The 21,146-nt window shown below is 44.5% G+C and overlaps 1 protein-coding gene across 4 annotated transcripts in view; it reads right to left on the bottom strand.

Annotated features, from left to right (window-relative positions):
- Positions 1 to 4,096: 4,096 nt before the first annotated feature.
- LOC117740821 (protein unc-13 homolog B-like) overlaps positions 4,097 to 21,146 on the bottom strand; it is a 61,778-nt gene continuing 44,728 nt past the window's right edge. For 2 of the 4 annotated variants that reach the window (XM_034547410.1, XM_034547411.1), the window contains 22 exons: positions 19,759 to 19,874; positions 19,278 to 19,441; positions 18,590 to 18,740; positions 18,375 to 18,443; positions 17,851 to 17,940; positions 17,535 to 17,672; positions 17,292 to 17,422; positions 17,030 to 17,115; positions 14,872 to 14,998; positions 14,594 to 14,690; positions 13,723 to 13,866; positions 13,092 to 13,169; positions 12,773 to 12,850; positions 8,305 to 8,393; positions 8,068 to 8,214; positions 7,507 to 7,630; positions 7,353 to 7,406; positions 7,162 to 7,239; positions 6,341 to 6,488; positions 5,802 to 5,894; positions 5,544 to 5,703; positions 4,097 to 5,071 (listed from right to left, as the gene is read on the bottom strand). In XM_034547410.1, coding sequence (XP_034403301.1) covers positions 4,786 to 5,071; positions 5,544 to 5,703; positions 5,802 to 5,894; positions 6,341 to 6,488; positions 7,162 to 7,239; positions 7,353 to 7,406; positions 7,507 to 7,630; positions 8,068 to 8,214; positions 8,305 to 8,393; positions 12,773 to 12,850; positions 13,092 to 13,169; positions 13,723 to 13,866; positions 14,594 to 14,690; positions 14,872 to 14,998; positions 17,030 to 17,115; positions 17,292 to 17,422; positions 17,535 to 17,672; positions 17,851 to 17,940; positions 18,375 to 18,443; positions 18,590 to 18,740; positions 19,278 to 19,441; positions 19,759 to 19,874 — 2,648 coding nt within the window. In that variant the 3' untranslated portion in view covers positions 4,097 to 4,785. Of the gene's footprint in view, positions 5,072 to 5,543; positions 5,704 to 5,801; positions 5,895 to 5,937; positions 6,161 to 6,340; positions 6,489 to 7,161; positions 7,240 to 7,352; positions 7,407 to 7,506; positions 7,631 to 8,067; positions 8,215 to 8,304; positions 8,394 to 12,772; positions 12,851 to 13,091; positions 13,170 to 13,722; positions 13,867 to 14,593; positions 14,691 to 14,871; positions 14,999 to 17,029; positions 17,116 to 17,291; positions 17,423 to 17,534; positions 17,673 to 17,850; positions 17,941 to 18,374; positions 18,444 to 18,589; positions 18,741 to 19,277; positions 19,442 to 19,758; positions 19,875 to 21,146 lie in introns of those variants that run through there. The other 2 variants (XM_034547413.1, XM_034547412.1) reach the window with 2 other exon arrangements.

Genomic DNA, 21,146 nt, shown 5'->3' with positions numbered 1-21,146 from the left:
GAAACAAATGACAGAGGAACTCAACTTGGCCCCGGTGGCCCGTTTGTGAGCCAGTTCTATGAGCTGCTTCTCATCGAATAAGGATTCAAATGAGATGAGTCGCTAGCTTGTTAGTTGTTGGTTTTGGTTATCGAGTGACAGAAGAGTTTAAGTTCAGTTTGTACATGATTTTAAACTAGAATTAATCACTTCGACCAATGGGGTTAGTCAATTTGACTCCATTCAATGTAAAACGTCTCCAAATATATGACAAAATTAGTTTTGCTTCATATGTCATGACTTTTCCTAATTTAATGGGGACAACTGGGTAAACATAAAATGAACATGATGATATGTTTTCAATGTCCTGTACACAACTTGTACGCATCAGTGTTTTTTGGGGTCAGCTGTATAAAACATATAAAGAATATCAACATTTTACAGACATTTGTTTTAGTTGTTTTGGATGATATTGGGGTCACCATAACATGCCATTTTATAATCTTCAAAAAGCTTTAGGTTCCTTAACCTAACCACAGCTGTAGTAATGCGAGAACCACTGATAGTTCACATGACGCGGGGGAGGGGAAGATATGGTTCCCGTGAAGATAGTTCACACAACAAAGGGGTGGAGCAAATATGTACAAGTTTGCACAGCGGCCTTCAAAACCATTTATCTTTCTCTTTCTCTGTGTGCTCTCTCTTTCTGCTCTCTCTCTCAAATGAAAATGACTTCTAAAGGAAAGGTTTTCTGTCAATGAGAAGTGACATGAAAGTGACGGAGAGGAGAATGGATGTTGAGGAGGACCTGATTAATCGGCCCCAAATCTCTCACCAAAACCAGTCACAACTTCTGCCTCACCATTGACAACTCCACTCTGTCTCCCTCCCCTCACGTCCGCAACCTCGGAGTCATGTTTGACAGCAACCTCTCATTTGAACATCACATCAAACAAATCACCAGAACCTCCTTCTTCCACCTAAAAAACATCTCAGCCTGTCTCCGCCCATCACTCTCCTCATCTGCTGCTGAAACTTTAATCCAACGCCTTCATCACTTCCAGAATTGATTATTGCAATAGTATTCTTTATGGCACATCTTCCAAAATCCTAAACAAACTCCAATACATCCAGAACTCGCCTGCTCACCCACTCCCACTGATCACATCACCCCTGTTCTCCAGAGCCTTCACTGGCTCCCCGTCCCACAACGGATCCAATACAAAATCCTTCTCCTCACTCACAAAGCCCTCCATAATCAGGCCCCCTCCTACCTCACCGACCTGCTCCACCACCACACTCCATCAGGCCCCCTCCTACCTCACCGACCTGCTCCACCACCACACTCCATCAGGCCCCCTCCTACCTCACCGACCTGCTCCACCACCACACTCCATCAGGCCCCCTCCTACCTCACCGACCTGCTCCACCACCACACTCCATCAGGCCCCCTCCTACCTCACCGACCTGCTCCACCACCACACTCCATCAGGCCCCCTCCTACCTCACCGACCTGCTCCACCACCACACTCCATTAGGCCCCCTCCTACCTCACCGACCTGCTCCACCACCACACTCCATCAGGCCCTCTCCTACCTCACCGACCTGCTCCACCACCACACTCCATCAGGCCCCCTCCTACCTCACCGACCTGCTCCACCACCACACTCCATCAGGCCCCCTCCTACCTCACCGACCTGCTCCACCACCACACTCCATCAGGCCCCCTCCTACCTCACCGACCTGCTCCACCACCACACTCCATCAGGCCCCCTCCTACCTCACCGACCTGCTCCACCACCACACTCCATCAGGCCCCCTCCTACCTCACCGACCTGCTCCACCACCACACTCCATCAGGCCCCCTCCGTCGGCTCCGCTCCTCTGATGCCGACTTCCTGTCCATTCCACATAGGACCAAGCACCGGACGTGGGGTGACAGAGACTTCTCCATATCTGACCCCTCCCTCTGGAACTCTCGCCCGAAACTCATCCGAGACGGCACTGATCTTTCCATATTCAAATCACAAATCAAAACCCACCTGTTCAGAACTGCTTTTAATGTGTAATTGTTTGCTCTATGATTTTAATATTTTTATTTATTAGGGTCCGAGCAACTGACAAAGTCCCTATTTGTTTTACCTGTAATTTTCGTTATTCTTATTTTTATTTAGCTTTTAGGATGTTATAATTATGGTATGTAAAGTGTCTTTGAGTACCACGAAAAGCGCTATATAAATTAGATGCATTATTATTATTATTCTCCTCCTCTGATGAGGATGAGACTCAGTGTTGACCCTCCGGTTGTCTCTCAACCACCATGTCTCTAAACACATTCCGTGTTGTACGCTTTGATGACAGAGAAACAAGGCCGGGCCGACGAGAGCGTGACAAACTCACAGCATTATGGGATGTATGGGACAAGTGGTAACATGACCTATAAAATCCTTCTACACTTTTGAAATTGTGTTTGTTTTTCCAAGGGGTCAAATTGACTCTGAACATAACAGATGTTTTGAATTCTTGATAACATAAATAGCTTTTCAGGTATTCTGGATATATAAGGGAGAGGGGGGGTATTTTATGTAAATGGATATTTAGGTAGTCAACAAACACACAAAGTACCTGACACTTAAACTTGGGAAATAATTTGAATTATAATAATTTTCTGGAGCTTTAAATTGCTGGGGTTAAATTGACCCCAAGGATAAAATATGTTAGTAAATTTGAAGGTAAGAGGATTCAAAATGTTAAATGTTCTCCGGCTTTTACTCATCTGTTGAAATTCTTTAAATGCAAAATGCATGCTTTCTTCCTACCGCTTTTATTTTATTTAGAAAAGGAAGGTTTTCAGTTTTTATAATTGTACTTGATTAGAATCGCTCACTGCAACTTTAAGTGAAATAACTAAAACTCTTAAAACAATCAGCAGTCCATGTTGTAAAGTACTAGGGGGGGGGGGGGGGGGGGGGGGGGGAGAGAAACAGACAGGTGAGATACTTCTCAAATACTTTATACAAAACTCATTGAAGAGAATGTTCACATGGTGACGACAACATTTCAAAAGTACTGACGATACAAAGAAAACACAGCGACGACGACTGATAAACCGTTCTCGTTAACTATTACAGGGACTTGGCGGTAGTCCGAGGGTTAACACATTTAGAAAACAGAGAATTAAAGAATACAATAAAAAGTGAACATCTGTAGCTTGGCACAAGAGACGTGTGTGTGTGTGTGTGTGTGTGTGCATCAAAGAATGGCTGTGAGACGTCTGTATGCACAACGGGTCACTTCCTGTAACAAAGAGGAGAAGGGGTTCCTACAGTCGAGGGCTCTCATATTACAGCAATATCCATCCTTCGTTAAAAGTAACACTTTAATATTCTTCCGTCAGTCGGGAGCGAGTTGGCTGGCGACACGCCTCGCTGTGCGTCATGACGATGGAGGATCCACAGGAAGCGTCTACCAATCAGAACACAGAATATACAACAGGCCGCGAAGAAATCCCGGGACAAAAGGTTACGACATCATCGAAGATAAGAAGTAGAAAAATGATAAGGACCTTCACTTGGAAAACTTATTTGACATCATTATGGGCAAAACAACAAAAACAACAACAACTGTCCGGCTCCTCATTGCAGAGAGCCAAAATTAAATACAAGGAAATAAAAACAGTGATATGAAAAAAAAAAAGAGAAACATCATTAGTTTCCCCCCCCACTTAAGTAAGGCCACTCATAGACCGAGCAGAAATGTAAACCACAAGTCATTCTACACTCGCGTTCAAATGTTCAGATATCTTTTCTTTTTGTTGTTGTTTTATTCTTTTTTTGGAAGAAAAAGTTGTTACCTGAAAATGAAACATATATTTCTGAACTCTAAATAAAAACACAGGTCTCGCCATCACTGGTCCAGGACACGAGTCGCCACCAACCACGGCAGCTCGAGTCCCACCGGACACCTCGTGGAAAACAACCATTAAACGCAGTCTTCGGACAAAAATAAATATATATAAAAATAAATAAATAAAAACAGCTGCCGTCATGGTTACAGCGGAGCTGCTAACGGAGCTATAGTTTGACGTGTATATATATATATATATATATATATATATATATATATATATATATATATATATATATCACGGGAGGTTCACATGAAAAGGCACACATTTAACAAAACCACCAAAACTAAGGGGCACGTTTAAGGGGTCATAGGTTGAAGTACCTCCTCCTGAGGCGTGACTCGTCAAAGCGGTACGATATCTCATCAGCTCATGATCAATAATTGTCAGGCCGTAAAAAGACCGGCCATTGTTCATCAGACTGAAGACCCTTTCTTTCTATGAGACGAAGCCGTGCGGCTTTTAGAAGAGGCCGAGCACTTTTTCTTTACTTCACACATTCACAGTTTGCAGAGTGTAAGGCATAACAAAATTAATTAAAAAAACACGGCCAGGGTGTGAGGGGGTTCAGGTGAGAGGGTGGGGGGTTATTGCACAACAACACCTGTGAGGCGTGGGAACTTTGTTTGGCCCTGCCAACTTGAATGACAAGAGTAAGAGTGTGAAGCTCGAGTGAGCAGGTGTGTGTGTGTGTGTGTGTGTGTGTGCGTGTGTGTGACAGCCCCGTTAATACATTGAGTGTTTTGGGGGACATGGAGTGTTTGTCCAAAAGTCCCCCCGGGCATGAAGGTGACAACAGTCAGCAGCAGCTGAAAAGAGTCTCTAGACGTGAAACCAGGAGGCCTCCCGTCCCGTCCCCCCTGTCTTTAGTCTTTAAACCCCCCCCCTTCCAGTTCCCCTCATCTGCCCTCCTCGGCTGAGCGCGTCTCCGACTTCAGCCTCACGAACTCCTTGGCCACGTCGTCGTTGGAGCGCTGCGAGAGGATGCGCATGGCCGTGAGGCCTGTGTCGTCCATGTGGATGCGCTGGCCCAGCGGGCACCAGCACGCGCAGTTGCCCCTCCCCGTGATGTCCCTCAGCTGCATCACGGCCACGCCCACCACCCGGTCCACGCGGCCAAAGCAGTAGTCCTTCACGCAGACCTGCAGCTCGTAGCACTCGAAGCCATCCTGATTACCCAGGGCGCTGTGGGAGAGGGGGAGAGAGAGAGAGGGAGAGGGGGAGGGAGAGGGAGAGGGAAAGAGGGAGAGGGAGAGGGAGAGGGAGAGGGGAAGAGGGAGAGGGAGAGGGAGAGGGAGAGGGAAAGAGGGAGAGGGGAAGAGGGAGAGGGAGAGGGAGAGGGGAAGAGGGAGTGGGAGATAATAATTTGATTTCAATTTAGGAGTGGGTGATACACTTCGTGCAGACACCAATAAACACATGTAATGTTTGTAATGTGAAATGGTAAACTGTTATTTTTATAGAAATGTTTTTGATTTATGGCAACACATTGTTTGGCCCGTGACTCCTTATATTTTCGTGAATACGGCCATCAGTCAAAAAACAAATAGAAGTTACAGCTTAGAAATTGTAAAAAAATAAAAATTAAAAAAAGTTGAAAAGTAGCAATTATATTACAATTCTAATACTCGTGGACAAACCAAACAAAAGCACTCACAAGTGGAAGGTCTCGTTGTACTTGGGAGACCAGCTGTTGTTCTTGGACTTGGTCTGGAATTTGCGTTTCTTGTCGCTGAGGTGAGGCCCGATCATGGTGACCTCCACGAAGGGCCGGAACATGCCTGAGGTCTGCCACTTTAAATCGCAGGCGCCCACCACTAGGAATGTGCACAAAGAGCGGGACGCAATCAGAAAGTGAGTACTTGGCAAAAAAAGACAACCCATGTTGCATTGTATCAAGAGAAATCAAACAGACCTTTGATGGTCACCTTGCGCTCCCCGCTCCCGGGATGAGTGTGCAGCTCGATCTGGACGGACACGTCTCCTATTGGCTTGTCCACGCCTGAACCTGGTTCAAACGCACAATCAATGAGCTTCCATTTGGCCCGATGCAGGCGGAAAAATACAACTGTGATTGATGATGCGGGGGTCCGTACGAGAAGGTGGAACGGGGTTAGGGTTCGGGATTGAATTGACCTCACCCACCTCGGCGGCAGGGAGCGAAAGAGGGGAGGGGGGGAGAGGACGGGCTGGCGAATGATACCAATTGAAACCTACCCTTGCTGGGCTGTACTTTTTCACTGGGGGTTAACCGTATGCCCTTCCCATTGTGCACTGGCACAGAGGCAGCACGGGAGACAGAGAGAAGACAGCAATGACACGTTAAAGATAATGTCCGCACTTTGAAACACGGGGGCAAAGAGGGTGGGGGGGGGGGTATTCAGTCTTTGTTTATCATGTACTGCCCTCTGCTGGTCTATCATGGGAAATGCATTTCTAAATCTCTAACCCTACCTTGTGCATGCTGGGTGGTCACAAAGGTCTGGATGAGCGTGTCTGTGGTCTGGGTGTAGAGGGACAGGGCGTGGCGGAGCGAGGAGAGCTCGGGGCTCTTCTCCAGGAACGCCTTCTTTAGCCCGTTGCCTCCCGCATGGAAGTATTGCTGCGGAGGAAACAGAGGGGTGAGTTGGCCATATGAACATCTGGAGGTTTGCTTTATCTTGGGCAAAAAGTATTTTTTAAGGCTGCAACATTGAGAGCTTTATTACAAAAGCAAAAGACTATTATCTATGTCAAGTTATTGTGAAGTAATGTCAGTCACACTCCGTGTGTGTTGCAGTCAGAACTTCTCCGTGTTTGTTGAGCCGGGCTTTGAGTGCACGTGAGTGCACGTGAGCAAACCCTCCGGTTCTCCCCCAGGGAAACACTTTGGCCGTAGTTTGCACTGTTAACTAGACAGAGTCTACAGAAATGCTCCCGATCTTGGATTTAGCATATTTTAATTCACTCAAGTAATGTGAGTTTCACCACGGCAGCAGAAACTGTCGAGATACGGTCCGAATTGCAAAATTCGGTGGTCCATTTGAAACTCCAGTAGCAACAACTGAAGGTTAGGTTTCACACCAACAGAAACAATTCAACATTGTTCCAAAAGGATCTGGCTCATTTTAGCCACTTTAACCTCCACACACGTCTTTAAATCAGACAGCTTCTGGCCTTGAGCTGCCCGATGGCCGCTCTGGGTACCCGATTAATGGATGAATAGTTGATGAGGCTAATTTGACCCGTATGCCCAGCGTCCCCGAGGAAACCAAAGACCCGCGGTAAAAACTGACCTTGATAGTGTCCAGTGCCACGTCCATGACAGCACACTGCCTGGGAGACAGGCTTTTAGCCTCCCCTGCCATGTGATCCTGCACATCCCAAGGATGAGCAAAGAGACGCAACACAACCACAGATGAGTGATCGTCGTATAACACTGGGGGGAATTTAACACGGTGTCTAACGTACAAAGACATTAGGATACCTTGAGTTTGGAGAGCTGGCCCAATTCTTTCGCAGCCGAGAGAATCTGTGCTCCCTGGGGAAAAAATAAATACAAAATAATATATATATATATATATATATATATATATAGGAAATTAAGTAGTTTTTTTAGTGCCAAACGGCGCTCAGCTTACAAAGGTATCGTTGCCCTGTGGCAGGACGATGGTCTTCTCCAGGCTGCTCATTACGATCCTCCACAGCTCCTTGAGCACGCGCTTCAACACAGTCTTCTCACACGCGGTGGCAAACAGTGTGAGCCTGAGGGGGAACACACACACACACACACACACACACACACACACACACACACACACACACACACACACACACACACACACACACACACACACACACACACACACACACACACACACACACACACACACACACACACACACACACACACACACACACACACACACACACACACACACACACGATGGTCGATGGGACACGTGGACCGTAAGTGCGTTAACCCTGACTTGGTGCTAGCATTGTTGAAAGTTCTTTTAAAACTTGTAATTTATGATATTTAACCAAATTATTTGCGAAGGACAGAGAGTTTTAGGAAGAAGAAGAAGAAGAAGAAGAAGAAGAAGAACAACAAGAACAAGAACAAGAACAAGAACAAGAACAAGAACAAGAACAAGAACAAGAACAAGTGAACGACTAGATGGAAATGTCGACCCACTCACTTTCCATCCAGGAAGTCCATGAGCGGCCGCAGCATGTTGTCAGAGTCGGCGTCCACCTGGTTCTTGTTGTTGTCGTTGAGCGGCCCTTTGATCTGGTACAGCAGCGACGCCATCTGTCGCATGCATTCGTTGATGCGACTCTGGAAACTACAAAAAGGGTCGATCAAAACGAAGCGATGCGCATGTGGTTGCCGATTTAACTTGAAACCCGCTGCGAGGCGGTCGGGATCGGGCTACCTGGTTCCGAACGTGCTGCTGAGCTCATCCAGCACGTTGTTCAGCTTCACCTGCAGGTTGTTCAGCAAGTCACTGGCCTCGGTGTCCATCTGCAGAGAGACGGGAGGACAGAACCCCAGCAGGCCATTGGTTAGAATTGACTTTAGTGCCATTTGTTTCATATGAAGACAAGTGGAAACTGGAAAATGCAGGGAAGATAAGTATAGAATCATATTATATTCCAGCTCTTGGAGGACATCAATTCACAAAAAGGCTTTCATGACATATTTGCCCCCAAATTGCACTTCAACACAAGAGTGAGAGCTTACAAATGGGAATTTAAGGTTTAAAAAGAAAAGAACTACAATAACCATCAAACCAAAGGGATGAGAGAGGCGGGTTGTACTGTAATCTCCTGTGGCAGAGACATAGCCATCACAAACACTGTGATTGAGAAGATTTAAAAATAAAGAAACAATACAACACATACATCCCAGCAAACCCACCTTTTTACCAGCAGACTCCAACTTTTGCAGGGAGCACAAACAAAAATAAAAGAGAGTTTAATACGGCAGGAGACGTGCGTCTTTCGAGCTCAGCCGTTGAGAGGCAACAGAAACGCTCCAAATACGTTTTGTAAATCACATTTAACAGATCAAAACAAAGCTATGCCCCTTTTGACTTTTCAGTCCAATTGTATGCTAGATTGTACATCGTCTTTACTCATTGTGTCGTGTGTGATGACTGAAGAAAACACGACTACTACTTCTGGCAAAAACAAAATGTCATCGAGGCCCAAAAAAGAAAAAAAGGTCCAAATTGCAAACCCACCTTTTTATCAGCAGGCTCCAACTTTTAAAGGGAGCAAATAAAAAAATAAAAAATAAAAGTTTAATACCGCAAGAGACTTAGACGTCTCACAAGCACAGGGAGGGGGGAACAAGTAGTGAAACAGTGAATTATATACCTGACCCAAGGTGTGCACTGTGGCTTCATCTAAATAAGCACAGCCTGCAGGAGAGCTACGCCGTACAGGTGAAGCCATGCTGTGGCTCATTAAGCAAAAGATCCAATGGCCTTTTTGATTCATCGTCTGTCAGGATCGGAGGGGAGGGTTAACCCTAACCCCAGCCCAAAGGGAAGGAAAGGAAGCTACTAGGAATGGATTGTTTGTCATATGCTGGATGTTTTTTTGCTCGGCCCGAGAGTATATTTGGCACGCGGTATTAATACTCATGAGTCTGTGCGCCTAAACTCAACTTCCTGTCTCAGAATGCACATTCAGTCTACGTGGGAATGGCCGGTGGGGGGCAACACAGGACAAACTCAATTAAGTTGTTTTGCCCATTTGGAGATTAACTTTAAGTTCCCACTTTGATGGAACTACGGAGGATGGATGGCCGTCACAGAGTGCTGCCTACCTTTTCCACTGGTTCATCCATCTTTGCGTGGTGGGAATGTTTTGAGATTTAAGAAAGAAAAAGTGAAAAAAAGTAATCGGTTGTAACTCTAAACCACTTCAAATTGAAAACTGAAATGAACAAATACTGCAGGTTTTTTCACATTGGAAAGCACATGCTGTATTTTGTAACACCCACCTTCTCCTTGTCGGTCTATCGCAAAACAAAAACAAAGGGAACACATTAAAGAAAATTAAACGACGAAAAGGTCAGAAATAACCTTTTGTTTCAGGGAAAATTAGTGACCGGTGTCGAGGGAGGAAAACGGAGGGGTGGGGGGGGCGAATCACCACGGATGATGTGTTAAAAACACAGTAACCACGACAACCAAAGGGACGTCTTGTATCAGTAGGACTGAGTGTCACTGAGAGGTCACTGAATGGGAACGACAGGGCACACGAGGAGGACTTGGGACTCCTGAGGACGACCGCAACAAACCTCAACCTCATTTTTCTCCACATCTTCCCCTACGTCTTCCTCCTCCTCCTCCTCATCCTCACTCTCCTCAAACTAGGCGTGGCAGCGAAAAGACAACACAACATGATTTAGTCTCTTTATAATCAACAAACTTTGCTCTTTGGAGGTGACTTCAAAGCGCCTCTCTTTTCCAAAAAAATATTACGGGCAACGCAATATTTCATGTGGAGAGACGGACATTTGAGTAGATGCAAGCATGCTTCACAAAACATGTTTGCATGTACGGGGGACTTGCCTGCCATGCTAGCATTCTATCGTTGCCCTAGAGAATAGAGGAAAAAAACAAAATAAAAACATGATCGGCACTTCACCAATTCCAAATAATAAAAAAGGGACATGCACGATTTAAATGCAGTTTGACGAGTAAAAAGCATCCGTTGAGCCACTGCGGGGATGTCACTGTCAAAAGTCACGTAAACTGCCTTTCCCCGCACAACAACACTGAAACGTCTCCATAGTGTGTAATGCAGGACCCTGGGAGAACAGGTACTCTCCAGCTGACACTAAATCTGTAGATCGGTGTCATCTGCAAAGAACATGACATGTCCATCAACATGACGATGTTGACCACTGACGCCGGGTCATTCAGTTTGTTAATCCTCACTTTACTCAAGAGAAGCTGAGAAATGTATCCATCAGAATAGAAAACAAAAAAAGAAGTGGACCCAGGGACGGCTAGCGCCATCAGCAGTCCAGTAACTGTCCCAATTTTGGACTACTGTTCAAGTATTTGTAAATGTTTCTCCATGCTAGCGGCAATTTGTTCATCATCCTCTGACTTTTGACATGGAGTTGACATTCGTGGTGCTGAATAAAATATCTCAACGACTACTGGATAGATAATTTGGTACGCAAATTCATGACCCCCCCCCCCTTTGGGATGAATTGTAATTATTTGATGATCATCTAACTTTCCATCCAACGCCACCAACAAGGTCAGAGCTCTTACTGCTCTTACACATTCGTGGGGCGACTATGGGTCAGTGGTTAGCATGCCCGTCTTTCAATCAAGGGGTTGGCAGTTCAATCCCCGCCCTAGTCGATGTGTCCTTGAGCAAGACACTTAACCCTGCATTGCTCCCCGTAGCTGTGTCTACGGTGTATAATGTAAAGTGTCTTTGAGTATCTAGAAAAGCACTATATAAATTAAATGGATTATTATTATTATTATTACCGTCCAATACGTGGTTCACATCAACATTACTAGACTAGAACGGGCTTCTGTAAATGCTAAAGGGGGGTTGACTATGTGTAAGACTGTGGGTCTACTAGTCTACCATCAGTGAATCTAATGTGCTACCACCGACAGTACCAACCAGAGCCTTCGCTTCCTCATCGTCAGCTTTGACCTGCTGTCCAAGCTAGAGCAGAGGGAAATAATCAATACAGCGGCGCACCATTACAATTATTAAACGTCCAAAAGATGTGCTTTAATATGGACAAATATCTACCGTGCTCAGACCATGATGGAAACCTACCTCCTCCATCTCTCCCGCCTCCTCCTCTTCTTCCACTCTATTTTGCTTTAATTGTAAAGTGAATGCACTGGTTGAAACTTTAGCTCGAGTATCAAACCGCTACAATCCTACAAAGCACTACATAATAAAAAACTAAATCTAAATAATAAACATGACAGCTCCAATAAATAGGACATACTAAAAAAAAAATATTACATTCACACCAAAATCCCATTTATATTCCAAAGGTTTCATCCAATTGTTTCATCTAGAACCCAACTAAGGAGTTCTACCGAAAACCCTTTTAAAAACAAAGGGATTCCTCTAAATCCCACCCAGGGAGTTCTACAGAGATCCCTTTCATATTACAAAAGTTTCATCTAGAACCCTCCCATGGGGTCTCAATGAGAACCCTTTCATATTCCAAAGCTTTTATATAGAACCCTCTAATAGGGTTCTTCAGAGAACACTTTTAAATTCCAAAGGTTTCACCTAGAACCCACCCAGGGGGTTCTTCAGAGAACACTTTTAAATTCCAAAGCTTGTATCTAGAACCCTCCAATGGGGTTCTTCAGAGAACACTTTTGAATTCCAAAGGTTTCATCTAGAACCCAACTAAGGAGTTCTACCGAGAACCCTTCTTTATTCCAAGGGTTTTAACTTGAAGACACTATGAGAGGATCTCAATATAGTCCTGCCAATGAGGGTCTAATCTTTGGCCTGCATTGATCTTTGCGTATGCTTTCATTGGGAGCATCATATCAGACACATTGAGGGCGTACAGAGCTTTTAAACTTCCGCTATGGCCTCGTCAAGAGTTAAGACCACGTCCTGATCCAGCACTACCTGGGATCTACTCCACACGGTCTCAACTACCACTAATGTACATACCAGTGCTTCTTCTGTTGCAATCTGACACACAAGAGACACAAATACAACTGTTGTACCGGCACCCGAATCTAGAAGACTAAAACTAAAAAGTATTTAGTTGATTCGTCAGTGTATGTTTTTTTTTTCTCTTTTTTTTGGAGCCATGAAGGGATTAATAATGTCATGACGCCAGATCACATCATCCATCAACGCTGGCTGTCTTACCTGTTTGGCACCCATCGACTCAAACATCTTCTCCAGCTGGATTCTTAACTGCTGCACATTATTCAACAGGACACATGGCTGCCAGAGGACACGGGAGAAGACAAGACATAGAATACACAGGTGTTACACACATGTGGCAGGACCTCTTCAGTATCTACAAGAGATTGCAAAAATAGTTAGTTTTTTATTTAATTATTCAACTCTGGAAACACAAGTGTAATTTAAACAGAATGTTGATGTAATGGTGGAGCCACTGGAGGTCAAGTGCAAAAGATTTCCTCAAAATCACAAATTAATGGTAAAGGTGTTGCCAACTTACAATCTTCTCCTTATCAACATAAGTAGGAAAACTCTTGGTTAGTATGGCACTGTACTGCAGAAGAACTTTGGTAATAGTCTGTAGATAAAGAAAAAGAAATGCATTAAAACAGCATGCAACTAAACTTCATTTGAAACAATTTAAAATTCAATTACATATTCATCACAGACCCTTTCACAGTGGGGACTGTCCAAGAAGTCCTCCCAACTTCTATATTACAAACATCCCCAAATGTCCTGTAATGTATTCTTTGGCATGCAGGAAAGCAAATCCCAAAGCACAAAACTGTGCAGTTCCCCCCCCGGAGGGGAGTATTATGTCCAACTCAACATTTATTTTTAATGAGGAAATATCACATTTCCGTTAGGAAAAAAAAAGTGAAAGTCCCTCCAGAGGCCAGACACTATTGTTTTGTAATTCACCTCATATCTCATATCTTTCTAACACTAACCACAGTGACAAGCTGCTCGTGATCATTGACAGTCAATTCATTATCAAGCATAGAAACGTTTCATGAAGCTCCTGAGTTACAAACAAGGGCTCTGTGTGGTTTTCAAATTGATTGTCAACTCCTGTGTGTTGTACTTGGGAGCAGCTTTTAAAGTTTCACCATCCAGTGTCGGGTGTGTACCTTGGAGAAACGGCGACTGTACTGAGCCATGACGTTAGGGTCGGGACATTCCAGTTTCTTGATGATCTCAAAGCTCTGGTTGAGCTGGGTGAAGATGTCCACCACAGAGCAGGAGAACAGAGCATGCTCAGAGGTCTGCTGGAACTGAACACAAACAAATACATTAACTTACACTCTTAGAAATAAAGGTCCTAACTAGAACCATGTATATGCTATATATATATATATATATATATATATATATATATATATATATATATATATATATATATATATATATATATATACATATACATATATACATATACATATACACACACACACACATATATATATATATACATGTATATATATATATATATATATATATATATATATATATATATATATATATATATATATATGAGTGCCAAAAAGAACCCACACTGAGTTGTTCTACTGAGAACCCTTTTATATTCCATGGGATTCATCCACAGAGGAGGTTCTTCCAACGATCAAAGTTTTGAAGCGCTTCATGGAACCTACAAAGAGGGTTCTAAACAAAAAACGTTCAACTTCCAAAGGTTTTATCTGGAATCCACAGAGGTGTGCGTTTCTACTAAGAACCCTTGGTTGCATCTTTAAATTCCAAAGGTTTCATCCAGAATCCCTCCAGGGTGTTCTACCGAGTTAACTCATTTATATTCAAAGGATATAAAAAAGACCCTAAAAGCCCGGGCTGATGTGGTGCAGCGCAACCCACAACAATCCTGGTTCACAATCACAGTTTAGCTGGTCTGTTGGCTGGATTGTGGGCGTTTTAACATCCATGGATTTAAACAATTCTTGAAGAGGTAACAACATATAAAAGGGGGAATTTTTATTTTCTTACTCCATCTTTTTTGTCTCTCTCGAGGGCTCCATGCATGAACTCCATAGATACATCTTCATTCTCCTCCAACCACTGTAGCACAAACTGTAAGAACCATCTGCAAGGGGAAATAAAAGACGACACAAGTTATTTATTGAATGTATTTCTATGTTATTGGTATCATATCTTGAACTGTTACCTAGGTTAGGGATCAATCAATCAATTTGATAAAGAAGCTTTGGGAAAATAAATGTAACTTTTTTCCTGTGCCTATGAGAGAATAAGTCAAAAGCACTTACGACGGGTAGTCGGGAACGACGCCCTTAAAGTTTGGCAGCTCCTTGACATATTCGTTGTTGAGCCACTTGACTTTGAAGTGCAGGTTCATGTAGTCGGTGCTCTTACACAGTCGTTGCTTCTCGTGCTCTGCATATACAAAAAGAGCCTGGAATGAGGTTGTGCCAGAGTCATGCCATTGAGTTGCATCATGGGAAAGATCAAGGATATTTGCGCCATAACTGTGGACTAAATTTAAGTCAGGATTTAGACCACGCTTTCATTCACGTGTTTCCCACAGGCCTTCCACCTTACTGGTCGTGCCAGGCTAAATTTCCAGAGTGCACCTTCATTCTGAATCTCAGCCACACCGAACATAATCTTCATTTCAAGACTACGAGATAGGTTCACATTCTTTAAAGTATGTCTGAACACTACTCCCATGCCCATACATGCATTGAAATAAAATGTCCAGACTGGCTGCAAAGAGGATGAATTCCAACGTTTTGTCGAAGCTAATACAACGCTTTGTTTTTAGAAGTAAATCTTCTCTTACTCCATGACTACTGACGCAACTCCAGCTCTGCTCACATGAGCTGAAGATGCACTCGCACAAAGGAACTGGAAGAATTGAGTACACGCATTAACAAGTGTTGCACTTGTATTGGTCTTGTGTCCTTGATGGACTAGTAATCGTCATGGTCCGGGCTCTGCTATTGAGAACAGGTCAAGTTGTTTTTCTAGCTGCTGGTTGGGGATCAGTCGTACAAAGTGTTGTCGGACTCGACTGGACTTGGACTGCAGCCTTGCAGCAATAGTAACAATCAGCCCAACTCTACCCAGTAGCTTGAGTATCATTCTTTGAGTCACCCACTAAAAAAAACACTTCTGCTCTTAGATCTCAAGTGTCCCTTGGTAGTGCTTCTGGAGCAAAATCTCTCAGGACTCAATCCATCCCTTTATATATTCAAGCGGGTTGGAAATGGAGGGGCCGCCACTTTGCTGGTATGTGAAAGAGAGAAAGTGAGGGTCTCTGTCGGGGATTCCTCTTGAGGACGGGGGCTGGGATGAAAACTGACTGCCAAATGGGGAACGATGGTGCAGAGAGAAATCCTGGGAGGCAAAAAGCCGCTCTCACACACTGCACGGTTATTCACTCCCTCTTTCACTGGACCGTTTATACCCAGGAACTTGTCTTCTTCCAGTTTGAGCAGAAGACACAATTTAAAACGACTGTGGCTCAGCGGTAGAGCAGGATTGTCCTTCAACCAGACAAGCGGCCATTCGATCCCCGGCTCCGGCAGTCCATGTCGACATGACCTTGGATAAAACACTTGCGTGACAATTGCTCCCGGATGCTGTGTCGCCGGTGTATGAATGGGTGATTGACATGTAGTGTTTGAGTGGTCAGAAGGCTAGAAAAGCGCCATACTAGGCCATTTACCACTAAAATTCAACAAATTAGAATAAGAACACTTTAAGTACTCTCATATTTCAATTTGTGAGTCACCGTGTCAATTTTGGAAGCTTTTTTAGATTTAGTTTCAGCCTTAAGATGGAGTTGGTTATTAGTTTTAGTTTCATTTATATCCTTGATAGTTTTAGTCGACGAAAAGTCACAAAGTCATTAAGTCAACTTTTAGTCGAAATGTTTTCTCTCTTCATTTTGTCAGTTTTTACTTTTTTTTTCGTCCCAGTCCTGTGTCAAATGTCCTTTTTCATCAAATCATATTTCCGTAAAGCTATTTTATCCCAAAACAATACTACAACCTATTTCAGATAAGATTACGAACACAGGTTGAATCATTAAGAATGCAGCTTTTGTAAAGGGAATTGCAAGCAAAAATACAATTTGCCATTTCACCTGCGCCAACAAACAACAATATGCCATAATCAGCCACCCAAACCCAACTGCAAAAAAACGCCTTCAAGCATTACACGGGACAGAGACGAGAAGGACAGAGAGGAACTGAGCTCTGCAGCGTACTTCCAGACAGGGAGTGGTCTAGACAAGGGGAAGAAGGGATGAAGGTGCCAAAAATAAAGGTTTTCATGTATATATCTGTGTATATATCTATATAGATATATACATATATATCTATATAGATATATACATAGATATGAAGGCAAATACCGACAAGTGATCACGAGTGGGCTGATGGATATCTGACAATGACTTACCTTCCATAGCATACTTCATGTCTTGAGCGAACAATGTCCACATGACCTCCGCTGACACCTTCCCCACGTTCAGCTCTTGGGGAAACCTGACAATTTGACAACGATTGGGTGTTGGTGAACATTTTAAACTCTCCTACTATCACTGGAGCAGGAATATGAAACAGGGAAACTCAAGATGCAGTCAAATTTTTCCATTTATTTCCTGCCACTTGGAATAAAAGCAGTAGAGGATAATAAAAGGGAGTGCGAGCCCATTACTAACTGGTTGAGCACAGACGTGTAGGAGTTCCTGTCCTCTTCGATGATGGAGACGATGAGCATTATGAGTTTGGGCCAGAAGTCCAAGTTCTTGATGCTCGGACCCTGCTCCTCCAAAGGGAGCTCCTCCTTGTTCTGGGTGAGACCACAACACAGGGTCAGAGAGAGAGAGAGACATCTGGCCTCGCGGTGCTTTTACTTACTGACGGAAACCGGGGCACAGCTGGACGATTAGTCCGCCACTCACCGCGTCGGCGGGTTGGTATTGCCTGCTGTACAGCTCGTGGCAGTTGTTGAAGATGTAGTCATAGGTCGAGTTGAGGCAGGCCTTGACGCAGTCCCTCACCACCTGGCTGGCTCTCGGCGGAGACTGCAACTCCTGGACCTGACCACCAGATGGGAGACAGCAACGTTGGCGGTGAATGACTGCCAAATAGTTATTGACGCTCACCTGACAACAGGGTTATCTGGAAAGTATCTAATTTACAGATCATTTGATCACCACTTGCTGAGATCCCACAGTAGAAAAGGAAAATGAAGACACGTGGAACGCTGTGAGCTACCTTCATCCTGAAGAAGGTGATGCTGGTTAGAAGGTCCACGGTGGATTTCAAATCCTGCAGGCGATCCTTGCTGCTGGCAGGGAAGTGGTTCTACAGGAGGAGAAACGTTCCCTTAAACACAACTCAATAGAGTGAAGGATCATTAAAAGGCATACAGCAGGCCCCTCCCACTGCTGTTTATAACTGTAAAATTATAGTTTTGTATAATCACAGTTTGTGACAGCAATTTAAATGTAGAATAAAACATTAGATGAGAAAGTTTCCCATGTAAGCGTTTGCTTAACTTTACATAAGCAGACACAATAACTTATGGTAGTAGAATATTAGAATAAATTATGTTGCGAAATAATAATAATAATAGTATCATAATAAAAATGTTATTTTGCATATCGAGTGAAAATAAATACAACATTATAGACATTGAGAACGATATATTTAAACGTCATCGCAACGCTATGACTTTTTGAGAACAATATCATGTCATTAGTAGTGGCGATATTTATTGAATACAATCATAATGTTACCCTGTAGGTTGAGAGGTCGATGCGCAGGGAGTTGTGTAGCTGGTCTAAGAGCTTGACAAAGCGTTCTTTCTGTGTGGTGAAAAAAAGACAAATCGTGAGAACAGGAAGTAGACGGAAAATGAAGGACAAAGGCAGAGAGACAGAAATAAAATATTTTTTCCCTGTGGGTTTGCGCGTGTGTGTGTGTGTGTGTGTGACGCTACAATAAAACAAACCCCAAAATTGGAAGCAGCGAATCGGTCGGAGGCGGACACATTGGTGGAGGCAGTCGTGTGAGCGTAGAAGGCGTTGATGTTGGCCAGCAGGGTGCTCATCACGGCGGGAACCCCGGGACACATGTACTTCGACGACAGACAGGCAAAGTGCCTGGAGAGACAGGGGAGCACAGGGAGAGCTCGATTAAAGACCCGGGTGGCGGCAGGCCGTCCTCCCCCCCCCCCCCCCAGCCCGTCACACTTCACATTGAGACGTTTTGCCGTCACAGAGAAAACATTGTTGTCAAAGTATATGTGCATGTTATTCGCTCGGTCGTGTGGCCCCATTGAAGTGAGATTTCTGTGAATGAAGGGGCCCTGGCTAACGGGCGTCTGGCGCAGAGCAAGTCATTTCATGGAGACAAATCCATCCTCAGCACATTTGGAATTTATTTTCTTTCATTTGGAGGCCGACGGACGGCACCGAGAGGCAATTTGATGTGAGGGCAGAAAGAGAGGGATGGGGCGTATACACACACACACACACACACACACACACACACACACACACACACACACACACACACACACACACACACACACACACACACACACACACACACACACACACACACACACACACACACACACACACACACACACACACACACACACACACACGTAGAGATAGAGAGACTCTCCGACTCACGTCATGGCCTGGTAGATGGACTCGATCCCGTAGCGCATGGCGAACTCGTCCACTACTTCCTGGGCCACGTCGTCATAGTAGACCCTCCAGGCGTCGTCCCCGCGGGCCTCCGGGATTTTCACCGCGCCTTGGCCGAGCATGTCGGTCGAGTGGTGGAACAGGTTCTGCGCGGGACAGAGACAGCGGGTCATTTGAATGGCTTTTGTGGATCAGAACAAATATGGGATGTGGGGGTTATGCGCGAGAGTTCAGCATATGTGAGGTGTGTGAGATAATAAAACCGAGGTAGAGGTGGGATTATGTAACCGTTATGTCACTGATTCTGAGGCTGATTACATGCAATTTCTAGCCATCCACATCACAGATGTCCTGTGGTGGCTGTTGCTTTACTAACACAGGGGACGACCACTTTGGGCTTGATTGATACGCTGTGCGTTTAGGTCATTACCACGACCCCTCGCGGCGAGTGAGAGCCAAATACCTCGTGCAAGCAGGTGTACTGCACGTGATACGGTGCCACTTTCTCCTCGCCCTTAATCTCCACGTTGATTTGCAGGCGAATGGCCCCCGAAACGGCCGACTTGTCCGTCCTCTTCTCTGTAATCAAAAACACAAAGACACACGCGTCAAGCAGATACAGCGACTCATAACTCCCAGTTCCAATCTGTGACACGGGAGCCACAGTTGGAAGCCGGCCTTGTTAACGCAACGCTAATTACACACTCTTACTGTGGCAGTGCTATTGCAGGGGGGTGTTTGTGAGTGTATGTGTGTGTGTGTGTTCTGTTTCTACAGTTTGATGGCAGCGCAGAGCCGGCGACGCTAATAGAAGTCCTCCGGCTGGTGGTGAGGGAGACAATGGCATAGGGGCTGTGCGTGGATGTGCACCTGATAGTTTAGATACACTTGGCTCGGCTTCACAACCTGCTATTTACCCTGACAGGCACATCATTGAGGGTAATTTGTACGTGTCGGTGGAGTGGGGTGTGTGGCCTTGATAATCACACATCGGGAGGGGGCAGGGGATGAGAGTACAGAGGGACGCTTCGGAGCGCGAGAATGATACAGAGCACACATTACACGACTGATCATTAATTTTTGCAAAACGGCTCCTGACAACAGGAATGTTTGGCTGATGTGGTTATCAGAGGGATTTTAAAATCGAGCACATCGTGTCTCCCAGTTGACCCGAAACAACAGCAGGTTTATAGGCACATTTGTATTCAGTGCTCTTCCAGCGGGAATGTGATCAATGCCAATCTTCTGCACTTTTAATCAAGTGGAGACAAAGACGGTGAACGCCTCACACTCACATGGTGGGAGAATGGAGGGTTTTTAACAGATAGCGATCAATCAAAGCAACGTAAGCGGTTGGGCTGTCTCCAACCTGTACTTGTGCTCGTACTAAATAGCACAAGGGGACGATAACATTTTATATCGACTGTAATCATGGCTCATCTTCAAACCTGGTGGAATAGAACTGGGGATTTTCAAGAGACATTTAGTTTGTTTTTCATTAGCAGGCACTAAAAAGACTTCCAAGTATTTCCATGCAGCTCTATTTGGGCCTTGGGGCCACTCCAAGCCTGTCTAAATAAATGTTATATAAAAAAAAGTACCTGCAAGCAAAGGAGATAATGGCTAATGAGGTTGAAACAAACATCTGACTGGACTTTCTGGAAACACACGTGAATAAATGCAACCTTCTTTGGAAGTGAATCAATCCTTTCAAAAGTGGAACTAATCAAAGCAGACATGATAAATGACGAAGAACACGCTGCAACCAGTAGGGGAACAACCTGGTTTTCCAAACCACGAAAAGGTTTAGTTTAGAAACAGCTAAAATAAGACGGAAGGCCGACATTCCAA

Source organism: Cyclopterus lumpus, chromosome 12, assembly GCF_009769545.1.
Source record: "Cyclopterus lumpus isolate fCycLum1 chromosome 12, fCycLum1.pri, whole genome shotgun sequence".
NCBI lineage: Eukaryota > Metazoa > Chordata > Actinopteri > Perciformes > Cyclopteridae > Cyclopterus > Cyclopterus lumpus.
This window is presented reverse-complemented; position numbering and strand designations above follow the sequence as displayed.